General features: G+C 52.4%; 3 protein-coding genes across 3 annotated transcripts; 2 read left to right on the top strand and 1 right to left on the bottom strand.

The window, feature by feature from the left end:
- Positions 1-885: 885 nt before the first annotated feature.
- On the top strand, positions 886-2,241 carry J4E88_004476 (uncharacterized protein; the record flags this gene model as incomplete). The annotated part of the gene is made up of 1 exon (XM_049398121.1): positions 886-2,241. One exon carries the CDS (start codon positions 886-888, stop codon positions 2,239-2,241), a length of 1,356 nt encoding a protein of 451 aa, XP_049256566.1.
- Positions 2,242-4,701: 2,460 nt separating this feature from the next.
- J4E88_004475 (uncharacterized protein) lies at positions 4,702-6,040 on the bottom strand (the record flags this gene model as incomplete). Its single annotated transcript, XM_049398120.1, has 3 exons — positions 4,702-5,098; positions 5,146-5,750; positions 5,798-6,040. The coding sequence occupies 3 exons, from the start codon at positions 6,038-6,040 to the stop codon at positions 4,702-4,704; spliced, it is 1,245 nt and encodes a 414-aa protein (XP_049256565.1).
- A 500-nt stretch (positions 6,041-6,540) lies between these two features.
- On the top strand, positions 6,541-11,107 carry J4E88_004474 (uncharacterized protein; the record flags this gene model as incomplete). The annotated part of the gene is made up of 3 exons (XM_049398119.1): positions 6,541-6,979; positions 7,030-10,577; positions 10,628-11,107. 3 exons carry the CDS (start codon positions 6,541-6,543, stop codon positions 11,105-11,107), a joined length of 4,467 nt encoding a protein of 1,488 aa, XP_049256564.1.
- Positions 11,108-12,983: the final 1,876 nt, after the last annotated feature.

Below are 12,983 nucleotides of genomic sequence, written 5' to 3'. Positions count from 1 at the left end.
TGAGTTGCTTCGCGCAGATGACAAGGATCTTAGGTACTGTGTATTTTGCTTACCGGTAAGCAAGCCCAAGATTGCGCTGAAGTCACGCCTGCGGTCAAAGTGACCGTGCAAAAACCTTTTACAGTCGCTCAATGACAAGTCATATGTAGCTTGAAGGAACCATCGAAGGCGTGAGTTGGGCGGCGCCACGACTGCTTTATGAGGCGTTTTGGCGTATCACTTCCAGGCGCTGCGTCCGCGGGTATGTGAAGCATGGCGGTGAATTCTGGATAGCAATATAAAGACATCAACAAAGTTCACAAGCTGCCGATAGTATGGCGATGAATAACAATGGCTATGTTGAATTGCAGCTGTTGCATCGTGAAGATTGTTGGTGTTGAAATCTCGGGAGACATGGGCCGAAGCGGAGATGACGTCTAGCGTCTTGGCAGTCGTCATAGCCCAAACTCTCGGTGGCAGACGATTGCGGAGAAACCACGATACCCTTCTACAGTCCCGAATTCGAACGTGTGACGTTTGGAGTCTACGCGGAAACGAGTATCATGGGCTCAGTATGGATGAAGTGCGGCGGGTAGCAATGTGAACATTTGAGTCCATGTCTTCAGATGATTGAGACAATGACCACGGCTACGAGACATCAGCAAGACCGCCTTCTTCACTGTGTCTAGGTGACTGCACAGTCTTTGCATGTGCGACAAACAGAGAGTTCAGGTTTCACATCATGTAAGCCAGAATAAAGAAACCAATACTTATTTCATTGACAATGTATGCCCGTTGGAGCTTTGCTCAAAATCTGACAACACTATCTCTCCCCGTCAATATTCGCAGTGCGCGAGTCGGAATTGGACGAATTGACTATCGACACGCCTCCATCAAGTGGAAAAGATGGCGCCTGCTGAACCCTCGACCGATAAGCATGCCGTAGGCGACCAGACTGAAGCTGATGCGGTCTCCGTCATTAGCGATGATGAAGACATTGGAGAAGACGCGCGGAAAGATGTCCCGCTACTACCAGAAGTCAAACGCGGACCTGAAGATGAGCCTTTCGAAACTCTTAAGCACAAAGCTTCACAGCTCATCCTCGATCTCTTTCCTGGTTACTGCCCTCGAGACGTAAAGATCGAACGCATGCAAGACGGAGAAAACAATCGCTTCCTCAGCGTCACGCTTTGCAAGGTCCCACCGAAAGCGCCATGGTACACTACTCAGAGAATTCTTGAACTACTTCAGCCATGTCTAACAGGTCGACCGACACGTCAAAACAAGCGAAAGCGTCTTGTTCTCCGCATACCACACAATCCTGATCAATGCATGCACCATCAAAGTGTCGTTTTAGCGTATCTGGGCCTGAAACTCGAAAATCTGGTCCCCAAGATTGTCACATTTGATCCGACCGCACATAATGCGCTTGGTAGATCCTACATGCTCCAAAAGCGGCTGCCTGGCCAACGCCTGGACGCCCTCTGGCCAACGTTGAACCAAGCGCAGCGACTCAGTGCCGTGCGAGCCATTTCCGCCATCCTGCTACATGTAAGGAAGATCAGGAACAAGTGCCCTGGTCTCATCGGTATCCGCAACACGACCTACGCTCTCAAGAACGATTTCGTCAGCACAGAGCCGATTCCCATTCCCCGTTTCCGAAACACCACCAACGAAGTAAACTGGAACGTTGCACTTTCAGAACCGCAAAGCACGAAAGACTTCTTGCTCGACCTCTGTGCTCGCCAGCGTGCACATGCGACTGCTGCGAAACAACCTGGCGGCAAAGAAGTCTGGGTTAGGATCGTCAAAGTGATTGAGACATTACATGAGTCCGGCCTCATTCCAGATTCTTCACCGTTCCACTTCTACCATGGCGACTTCAATGCACGCAATCTTCTTGCCTCTGTAACCTCGGAGTCAGAAATAGCGATCACTGGAATCGTAGGCTGGGATTCCGCGCTATTCGCGCCGGCTTTCATGAGCACGCGCGCCCCGTTTTTCCTATGGAGTGGCAATATGGGCAGCGAAGGCGAGGAAGGCGGTGCGTTGGTCGAACCGAAGGAGGCGGATTTGTTGGAGGCTAAGCGTGCTTTTGAAAGTCTTGTGGGCGACAGCTTTCTGAAGGAGGCTTACTCCCCAGCGCTGATTCTCGCGCGCCGGTTGTGGCGCTTTCTGGTCAGTGGTTTCACGAATGGTGCAGATATCTTTCTTGCGGAGGAGATTGTGGAGGAGTTCGAGAGGTTACATTCATCAGCGTAGGCTGGGTGTGGATGTGCAGTAGGGAGCTACCGTAACGTAGGGTCAGATTGTTCGCCGATGCGGTGGTAGCCGGCTAGAAAAACCCCAATTTCGTAGTTTAATAGTAACGCGTTGTGATTGTACTAGGTGTTGACTCGGCAGCAAAGACAAAGAGGCTTCCTTCTCTGCAACGAGGTCGCTATGCCATCGCTTCCACCCCATATACAGGCATTCAGATTGGTATACTTACCGTCAGTCGTCATCGCGCTCCTTGAGGACAGAAGTTCTGTGATCAAGATCATACGCGTCGTCGTATGTATCGAAGAAAGCCGGTTTTGACATACCTTGTAGTTGGTGGCCACAAGGTTGCCAGCCATTCGATACCCAGCCATCTGGACAATAGAGGTGCTGCATGTACTCATTCGCAATCTCTTCATTCGCTTTAGGCCATGCTTCAATAAAAGCTGGTAGAACTGTACACGTATAGTCAGTACGCGGAACGAGACATGCCAGTTGTGGGGTTGGCCTTACTATCTCCACAAGTGCGAACTTTGATGACAAAGTCAAAATGAATCCCGCATTGCCTGCACTGGATGGCATATTCGTGGAAGTTGAAGTGTGCGTCAATCTCCCTCTCTGAGACGTCATGATTCTCGCCCAGCACATACATTATGATGCCAAATTTCTGAAGACGAATGCTGCCACTCTGACATGCATCAAGTAGGCTTTGGACATGTGGATCGCATTGAGGTCGTTCATACCGCACGTCAAACACGCCTCGCCCGCCGCAAGAGTCCCAACCCTTGCTGAGTACGAGTGTTTCCAGACCCATTGGCAGAAGCTTGTCGAGACTTCGCTCTTCCGGCTTGTCGAGAGGACCTAGCGTGGGTCAGCAAGTTACAGATCAATGACGGGTATTGCATACTAATCAAGAGTTCAAACGGTACAGCAAGATACCGCAGACTGGCAAACTTTTGGAGTGTACCCAACCTCGTATCGCTGTATTCACGGCGTTCGCACAACTCCAGAGCTTGAAGTCCGGGTTGTAGCGTCTCCAACAAGGCCTTAGCCTCAGACCACTGCCACTGAGTATTGCCTGTGGCATGTGTTGACGACCCCCAAGAGAAGGATGTAAGTGCCTTGCATGAGCCAAGAAGATTTTCCAACAATTCAAGATCACACTCGAAGTTTTCCAGTCGTATTTTTTCGACCTTGGACCTCTTCGGGGGACATCCCCAGGAAAAAGGGGGATCGCTGAGACTGGATTCAAGATAATCGTGGTCTGACAGGACTACTTCCCGTAGAGAGTCTAGCCGAAGGACGGGCGCTAGCCAGTTGATGTGCAATCCTAGCATTCGGATACTCAGTCTTTTCAGCCTTGTGAACTGGTGCACACGACCATAAGGTATCCCTAGGCTTGCGGAGAAAATAGGTAATAACGCCGCCTGTGGCTGGCGCTGGACCCAACTCCCATTCTCTCCTTCGGCACGTGCTGCTCCTGGACAACAATTCAGGGCGACGGTCTCGATGTTGGGCGTGAGCCATAGGATCAAGGCTGACTCCAAAGCACTGAATGCGTCTTCACCTTTGCGTAAAAGTGTAGCATATTCTTCGTTAGGAATGCCGAGACTCTCAATCTTAGAGCAAATCATCTGTATGTCTTGAAAGCTGCGGATGCGAGAGCTCATGTGCTCGTCTCCGATAGATACCTGGCCAACCTCTTTCATCTCTTTTACCAACGCACCTAGCGCAGGGTTGGTGATCAGACTCCTGATGAATCGGGTTGATGGTTCGGTATCGTAGCAATGATCATACTTTCTATACATCATGGTTGTGGCGGCGCGGTTAAGAGAGCGGCATGTCAGAGCTACCGATGCATAGTCGAGAATCGGCCGTCGGGGCCGGATTGCGTCGCCTTCGAGGTCTGTCACTGTAAATTTACTCGTTGGGTGCACAATATCGGGTAGGTATTCCAGGATTCTCAGTAGTATCTCGTCCGGTAGTGCACTGATGTGATCTCCCTTGTTCGTCGATGCGTCCTTCGAAAGCGGGAGGGATTCTGACAGCCTAACGCCGCCTCTGGCAAGGCTCCTTGTGGTCGGCCGTTCGCGGTTCGTCGTCTTGACCATGATGATTGATGGGACTTTCGAAGTATGGGTCGTTGTAGAGACGTATGTGCCACGGTGCCTGGAGAGGATGGGATGGATCGCACGGAAGGTGGGCCCCGGCGGTCAAGCTCGCTCCGGCAGCCGGTTGCCGCTAAAATCAAATTTGACCCCACCCGGCTGCTCCGCCGACGCGTCAGTTTCGCGTTCGCCGCGACGCGCATCTTGGCGACACTTGATCACGACATTGACACTCAACAGTATATGCGAGACTCACTTTTCGACGCGATCAAATTGTCTGCACCTTAAATTTCCAATAAGAAAATAACACAGCTATTTGGCCAGCGCCACTGATGCATCGAGCCTCAAGTTCTCCTTAAGCAGCCACCGTCTGTACATGGAAAGGATAATCTGTGTACCCCTTTTGCGGCGGATCAGCGCCATAGAAGGTGTCGCGATCATACTGATTCAGCTCTAGGCCCTCAGCGAGGCGCTTCGGCAGATCCGGGTTCGCTATGAACCACCGACCAAATATGACGAGGTCAGCATCTCCGGACTCTACCTTCGGCGCGGCATTGTCTCTATTGAATCCACCAGCCGCAATGAACTTCACGCCACCCTTCTTTAAGATGTTTCGGAAGTTGACGAGCGTGTTGCCCTTGACCTTGACCGTCGCCTCCGCCTCCACGCCCTTGCCTCCTTGTGTGGTGTAAGCGGCCAGAGCGTCCATCTTGGCTTGCTCGTCGAGGACTTCATCGAAGCGCGGTTCGACCCTGGCTATCGTCAGCATCAGCCTGGGGGCCGAAGTGGTTCAACTCACATGTGGACATACGCCGGCCTCTCACCCTGCGGAAGCGACGCGATCTTCTCGCATAGGTACTCCCAGTGATCGTTGGGATTGCTGTCCTTGGTGTTCTGGAAATAGTTGTATGGGCTGAGACGGATGCCAACTCTGTCAGCACCGATGGCTTTGGAGCAGGCTTGGATGACTTCAAGCGGAAAGCGACTGCGTCCTTCGATTGACCCGCCATACTGATCCGTTCTCTTGTTAACATTGTCGTGTAGGAACTGATCGAGCAAGTATCCATTCGCGCCGTGAATCTCGATACCGTCGAAACCGGCCCCAACCGCCTTCTTCGCGGCTTCTGCCCAGGTCTTTGTCAACCCTTCAATTTCTTCAACAGTCAATGGCTTAGGTGGATGATCGGCGCACGCGACACCGTCAAGCCAACTACCCTCCATGGGCACGTCGCTCGAGCTGACCGTTGGCGCTCCGGCCCGGAAGGACGGTGGACTAGCACGTCCAGTATGCCACAGCTGGCAGAAGATGTACCCGCCTTTTGCGTGGACAGCATCGGTGACCTTCTTCCAGCCGGCGATTTGGGAGTCCGAGAATACACCCGGTACACCTGGATATCCGCTGGCCTAGTACAAGTCAGCGCGTTTGCTTCGACTGGTCGCGCACTACCCACGTATTTGGCAATGTCAGTAGCCTCTGTCAATTGCAATCCACCTTTGCTTGCGCGTTGGCTGTAGTACTCAACGTGTAGCTCTTTCGGCACGAATACTCCATCTCCCTCTTTGGTTGCTCGCATGCGTGTCAATGGTGCCTGCACTATTCTGTGCTCGAGATACAGAGGGCCGAGTTTGAACGGCGAGAAAAGCGCAGTCTCTTTGAGTGGCTTGAAGCCTGTCGGGCTATCTGCTTTCGGCATATTTGTTGGTATCGCACTTGCACTGATGACTGAGAAAAGGAGAGAATGAAGTCGTTGCTGCCACAAAAGATTTGTAACAGCTACATGGCTGCTGCTCAGGGTCTCCTATGTACCTGGCGCTAGTGCCAGAAACGGTGGTCGCCATCGTCGCAGATCCCATGTTAGGGAGTGGTGTTTGCAGATACAGAAATGGGGGAGGGGCAGATGCAGCAAAGCGTATGACGAGGCTGATGTTTGCGGAGTACGAACGAACCGCCATCTGTACGACGCTGCTGCGCTGTGGTCCAAGAGTGGGGTACTGTGGGCCCGGCCATCGGAAAGGCGAAATCGTCTATCATCGGAACAGTCGTCTCGCGCAAACAGGCCAATCAGCGATCGCATTACGTGAGAAGGGTGTGAATACTGCGGAAACGGATGTTGGGTGAGGATATTATGAAGAGAACATCGCATTCTCTATCTCTTCGGCCTCATTACCTGTCTGCTTAGGTTTGACACCCGTCATGTCTCTGCCGATTCCGCCGAAAAGCAGTGCAGATCCGCCGCGGGGCCTTTCCGCTACCGAAGCCCTCACACCTCTCATCGAGACGACATTCAGAACACCAGACATAACAACGTGGATCAACGGAAGGAAAACAATCATCACTAACCCAAACCCGCACTGGACTCTGCTAGACTACATCCGCGCTCAGCCGAACCTCAAAGGCACGAAGCTGGGATGTGGCGAGGGTGGATGTGGTGCATGCACCGTTGTTCTGCAGGTTGCAGATTGGCAGTCTGAAAAGAAGAGAATCAAGCATTTATCGGTGAATGCGTGCCTATTCCCTCTGGTCGGTATCGACGGCAAACATGTCATCACCGTGGAAGGCATCGGTAATGTTGGCAGACCGCATCCTCTGCAAGAGAGGATCGCGAAGTTGCACGGCAGCCAATGTGGCTTCTGTAAGTCAACGAGGCTTTGTTTCCTACACTGAAACTGACTATCTCCATAGGTACGCCTGGTATCGTGATGAGTTTGTACGCAGTGGTGCGCAACGCATACGACCCGGAGACGAAGAAGTTCCATCTCAGCGCACGAGAGATCGAGATGGAAGGTCACTTGGACGGCAACTTGTGCCGCTGTACAGGTTACAAGCCGATACTTCAAGCTGCAAAGACATTCGTCACCGAGGATCTGAAAGGTCAATTAGCAGAAGAAGACGAGCCAACGACTGCCGACGCCGAGAACTTTGAGAAAGATGTCATTGATCTGACTCGCAATGGCTGTGCAGGTCCTTCCAAGGTCTCCTGCGGGCGACCGGGTGGCTGCTGTAGGGATAGCCCGTCCGACAGCAGCTCAACAGACACCAAGTCAGATACCTCGTCACCTCCAACGGAGCCAACATCGGCGTCAGAAGACGAGCACATCACTGCCGTTCTGGATGCAAAAGAACAGCCGCAACCGGATCCCGAGATTAGCGGCGCTGACTACGCGAAACCGCTAAAGAGTAAAGAGCATGGTGCGGCTGCCGAATCCAAGACTGTCACATCCACTATCGAGGCACCGGCGGCCGCTTCAGAGAAGGGTGTCCCCAAGATCGAGTTCTCTGAATACGTTCCGGACACCGAGCTCATTTTCCCTCCTGCATTATGGAAGTACGAGCCGCAGCCACTGTGCTACGGTAACGATAAGAAGATCTGGTTTCGTCCTACAAAGCTCGAGCAACTTGTGTATTTGAAAGACGCATACCCCTCAGCCAAGCTCATCGGCGGTGCCAGTGAAGTTCAAGTGGAGGTTCGCTTCAAAAACTCCGACTTTGCTGTCTCCGTCTACATTTCAGATATACCAGAATTGAAGCAAACGCGGATGCCAAAACATGCTGAGCTTGAGACAGCCAAGGAACTCGTCGTTGCAGCGAACACTCCGCTCACTGAGCTTGAGGAGATTTGTAAAAAGGTTTGCACAATGCTCGGAAAGCGTGCGATGGTGCTAGAGGCCCTTCGCAAACAATTGCGATATTTCGCGGGTCGTCAGATTCGTAACGTTGCATCATTAGCTGGCAACATTGCAACAGCATCGCCAATCTCAGACGCCAACCCTGTGCTGCTTGCGGCTGGTGCTACCTTGGAAGCTGTAAACAAGAAAGATGGCAGCGTCGATCTCCCGATGTCAAGTTTCTTCATCGCCTACAGAACCACATCACTCCCGCCTGATGCAACGCTACATCGAATTCGAATCCCTTTGCCTCCGAAAGGATCACGAGAGGTTCTCAAGGCTTACAAGCAAGCCAAGCGCAAAGACGACGACATCGCAATCGTCACGGCTGCATTCCGAGTGCGTCTAAATCCTGACGGCCTAGTGGTGGATGCTTCGATTGTATACGGCGGCATGGCGCCTATGACGAAAGAGTCACCCAAAACCCAGACTACCCTCTTGGGTAAGCCCTGGTTTCATTCGGAAACTCTTGATGCGGCTCTCACGGCGTTGTTACAGGATTACGATCTTCCATACGGTGTTCCAGGTGGCATGGCAGACTACCGGAAAACGCTTACCCTGTCACTTTTCTTTCGGTTCTGGCACGAGTCTGCTGCTGAGTTTGGTCTTGGCAACGTTGACGAGCAGGTGATTGATGAGATTCACCGGGAGATCTCCAGTGGTGCTCGCGATGATTACAATCCCTACGAGCAGCGCGTAGTAGGTAAGCAGGTGGCGCATCTATCTGCTTTGAAACAGTGCACTGGCGAGGCGGAGTACATCGACGATATGCCACGATTAGATCGTGAGCTATTCGGTGGACTCGTCATGTCGACAAAGGCCCACGCCAAAATCCTGAACATCGATTGGGAGCGAGCGCTTGAGCTGCCTGGTGTTGTTGGCTACATCGATCGACACAGCATACCCGCGGATGTCAACATCTGGGGCTCGATCAAGAAGGATGAAGCGTTCTTTGCTGAAGACAAGGTTCTCTATCACGGTCAGGTCATTGGCATGATTTACGCAGAGTCGGCTTTGGAAGCCCAAGCGGCCGCGCGGGCTGTGAAGGTCGAGTACGAAGAACTACCTCCTATTCTCACCATCGACGAAGCTATCGCGGCCCAAAGCTACTTTCCGCATGGGAAGAATCTGAGGAAAGGTCTTGCAATCGATGACAAGATGGGTGAAGCCTTCGCCCAATGCGACAAGATATTCGAAGGTGTAAGCCGGCTAGGCGGGCAGGAGCACTTCTACCTCGAGACGAATGCAGCGCTCTCCATACCTTCCGGAGAAGACGGGGCTATGGAGGTCTGGTCGTCGACACAGAACACCATGGAAACTCAAGAGTTTGTTAGCTCGGTCTTGGGTGTGCCAAGCAACCGGGTCAATGCCCGCGTGAAGCGCATGGGAGGCGGTTTCGGTGGCAAGGAGTCTCGCAGCGTGCCGTTCGCCGTATACACAGCAATAGCTGCTAGGAAGGAAAAGCGGCCAGTGCGCATCATGCTGAACCGCGATGAAGACATGCTGCTCAGCGGCCAGAGACATCCTTTCCAAGCTCGTTGGAAGGTCGGTGTGTCGAAAGAAGGCAAGCTCGTCGCGCTTGAAGCTGACGTCTACAACAACGCTGGTTTCTCTCAAGACATGAGTGGGGCAGTCATGGATCGATGTCTGACGCACTTTGACAACTCATACGAGTGTCCAAATGTGTTCCTGTGTGGCCACGTGTGCAGGACCAACATCCACAGCAACACGGCATACCGAGGTTTTGGAGCGCCACAAGGCATGTACTTTTCTGAAACTGTCATGTATAACATTGCTGAAGGTCTGGGCATGGATGTGGACGAAATACGATTGCAGAATCTGTACAAGCCTGGAGAACACACCCCATTTTTCCAAAAGATCGACGAGGATTGGCACGTTCCTATGCTTTTGCACCAGCTGAGCAAGTCTGCCGACTACGAGAATCGAAAAGCTGCTATCAAAGACTTCAACTCAAAGAACCGATGGAGAAAGCGAGGTATTTGCCTCGTTCCTTCAAAGTTTGGTCTTAGCTTTGCGACAGCTCTACATCTCAATCAAGCTGGCGCTTACATCAAGATCTACCATGATGGCAGTGTACTCTTGCATCATGGAGGAACAGAGATGGGTCAAGGTCTCTACACCAAGATGTGTCAGATAGCCGCGCAAGAGCTTGGCACTCCGCTCGACGCCATCTATACCCAAGATAGTCAGACCTACCAGATTGCGAACGCATCGCCTACCGCTGCATCATCCGGATCAGACTTGAACGGCATGGCTGTCAAGAATGCATGCGATCAGATCAACGAACGATTGAAACCATATCGCGAGAAGTTGGGAAAAGATGCGCCACTGAAAGCGCTCGCCCATGCTGCTTATGTCGATCGTGTCAACCTCGCAGCGAATGGCTTTTGGAAGATGCCAAAGGTCGGGTATACGTGGGGCGATACAAATTTGGACACCGTCAAGCCTATGTACTACTACTGGACCCAAGGAGCGTGCTGCTCCGAAGTCGAACTTGACCTACTCACTGGCGACCACACCGTGCTACGAGCAGATATCATGATGGTAAGCGCGCATGCCGATGCATTCATTTCAACATGCTAACAACACTGCAGGACGTTGGCAACTCTATCAACCCAGCCATAGACTACGGACAGATTGAAGGCGCGTTTATCCAAGGCCAAGGTCTCTTCACCATCGAAGAAACACTCTGGACTCGAAACGGCCAGCTCTTCACTCGGGGTCCCGGAACATACAAGATCCCCGGCTTCAGCGACATTCCGCAGGTCTTCAACGCCAGTATGCTTCGCCACGATAACGACGGCAACCCGCTGTCGTGGAACCACTTGAGGAGTGTTCAAAGTTCCAAGGGTATTGGTGAGCCACCGCTCTTCTTGGGATCAACGGTCTTCTTCGCGCTGAGAGAGGCGGTGTTGGCGGCGAGAAAGATGAACGGGAAGAACGACGAGGGGTGGAATTTGGATAGTCCGGCAACCTGTGAGAGGCTCAGGTTGGCGGTTGGAGATGACCTTGTTGACCGGGCAAGAACGGTAAAGAAAGAGGGTGAGACGAATTTCTTGGTTGCTGTAGCGTGATCATGGGTATGGGAACACGCGTTCACCATTCCATGTATTATTTCATTCAATACAGGTGTCCATTCATACACGGCGCCTCTCTTGCGCATTGCTTTTGCGAGGTTTGACGCGTCCCGCACGCGTGCTACTCTTTGCTTGGCAAGAACATAAGTTGATGCTATCGCCCGTTTCAACACCTCCTACAGCGAATACATTGCTTCTCTTACGATAGCCTTCATTACAACCCCGTCGGATGAGAAATGCCTATCGCGCATCTTATCGGAAAGCGAAGCCGGTAGCGATGACCTCAGCGGTGGCATGACTAATGGTCGCGCGGCAGTGTGTCAAGGAAGTCGCGTCGGGCCATGATAGAGCAGCTACCCAACACCAACCGCATCCCTTGCATCAATGCAGCTTGCCTGAACAGGCTCCTAGAATCCCCGTGCCTTCCAATATGACAGCAGCTCCACATGAGGCCACCATGGTCTATCTCCATGCGAACCACGCGCGGCGGAGATAACCGCAAATTCTCCGCGCCTTGCTGCTGACGCGCCCGACAATCGAGCAGCATCGTCAACCACAGCCTACGTGCCTGCTGCTGTTTGCCAGGCCGACACACGGAAACCAAGATGCAATGAACACGCTTGACAATGGATGTTGATGGCGTTGGGAAACCTCACCCCCACTCTTGGAAATGCGTTCCCAAAGCTACGCCACCACGCGCAACCCCGCCCACTAGCGGCACGACTCAACTCCACACTCGGCCGCGATAGTCGGACTTCTCGACCCCGATAAGCATGGCCTCTATCCGACGCGATATCGTATAGCATTCCGTGAAGCGGGTTCTTGAGCCTCTCTTCACCCCATTTCATCTCCAGTGCCCCCATCCTTTGATCAGATCATCGAAATAATCTCTCAGATTCTGCGCTATGGCATCCACTACTGTCGACAGTGCGAGCTCAGGGACCCGCGGGCGCAAGAGAAGGAACTTGAGCAAGAATGAAGGGAAGAAGTTTGTCTGCACGAATGACGGGTGTGGGCGGTCTTTCACTAGAGCCGAGCATTTGCAAAGGCATTTGCTGAATCATTCGACGGGAGAATACACGTGTGATCGATGCAGGGCTCACTTTAAGCGGAGGGATCTTCTTGGTAAGAATGATGCACTCTTTGCTTGGCTTCGAGAATGCATGGCTGTTTCTTGCCCATGAGCTGCTCTTCGCCGAGACGCACGGAACTACATGCCCTCAAGATGCCGCGCTCCTTTCGTGCTACAAGACGAAAGAGCTTTCCATGAAACACAGCATCTAGACTCTTGTTTGTTGGTTCTCGCATCTGATGTGTAGCATCACATCGTTGCTCTAGTATTGATCGTGGTCACTAACCCATTTGCGCAGAAAGGCATATCAGTCGCCATCGGCAAAAAGACGAAGAAGCCGGCGCTGAGGGTTGTGGAGTACTCAATACCCGAAAGCGAATGTGGAAAGATGCCGAAGGCAAGATAGTCACGAAGAAGCCCAATTTATCTAAAGACGGTCAGAGAACCGGGTCGCTGTCGCTATCGCAAACCGAGGACCTCTTGCAGTCGATGCCAGACTTCGCGGAGTTCGCAACACATCAAGGCCTTCCTATATCACCACCGACATCGAATGGGCCATCCCTACCCCATTCGTTGGACGATAGAGACTCCGGCATAGGAATCAACTACCCCCAAACAAATCTCGATCCGAATAGCATTCCTTCATCTAGTTCATACTCGCCCACAGATCAACGCTTCTGGTCCGCCAATAACACGCAGTCATCAGCCGAGCCATTTACCTCTGCGATTTACGACAATGCGCCATTTGACGAGATATTCAATCCAGACACAGCAAGTTCTTTCAATGCGCCTTTTACGACC

The sequence above is a fragment of the Alternaria novae-zelandiae genome (assembly GCF_023758075.1).
Source record: "Alternaria novae-zelandiae strain BMP 2774 chromosome Unknown scaffold_7, whole genome shotgun sequence".
Lineage (NCBI taxonomy): Eukaryota > Fungi > Ascomycota > Dothideomycetes > Pleosporales > Pleosporaceae > Alternaria > Alternaria novae-zelandiae.
The sequence above is the reverse complement of the archived record's forward strand: the minus strand, read 5'-3'. Positions and strand labels throughout refer to the sequence as shown.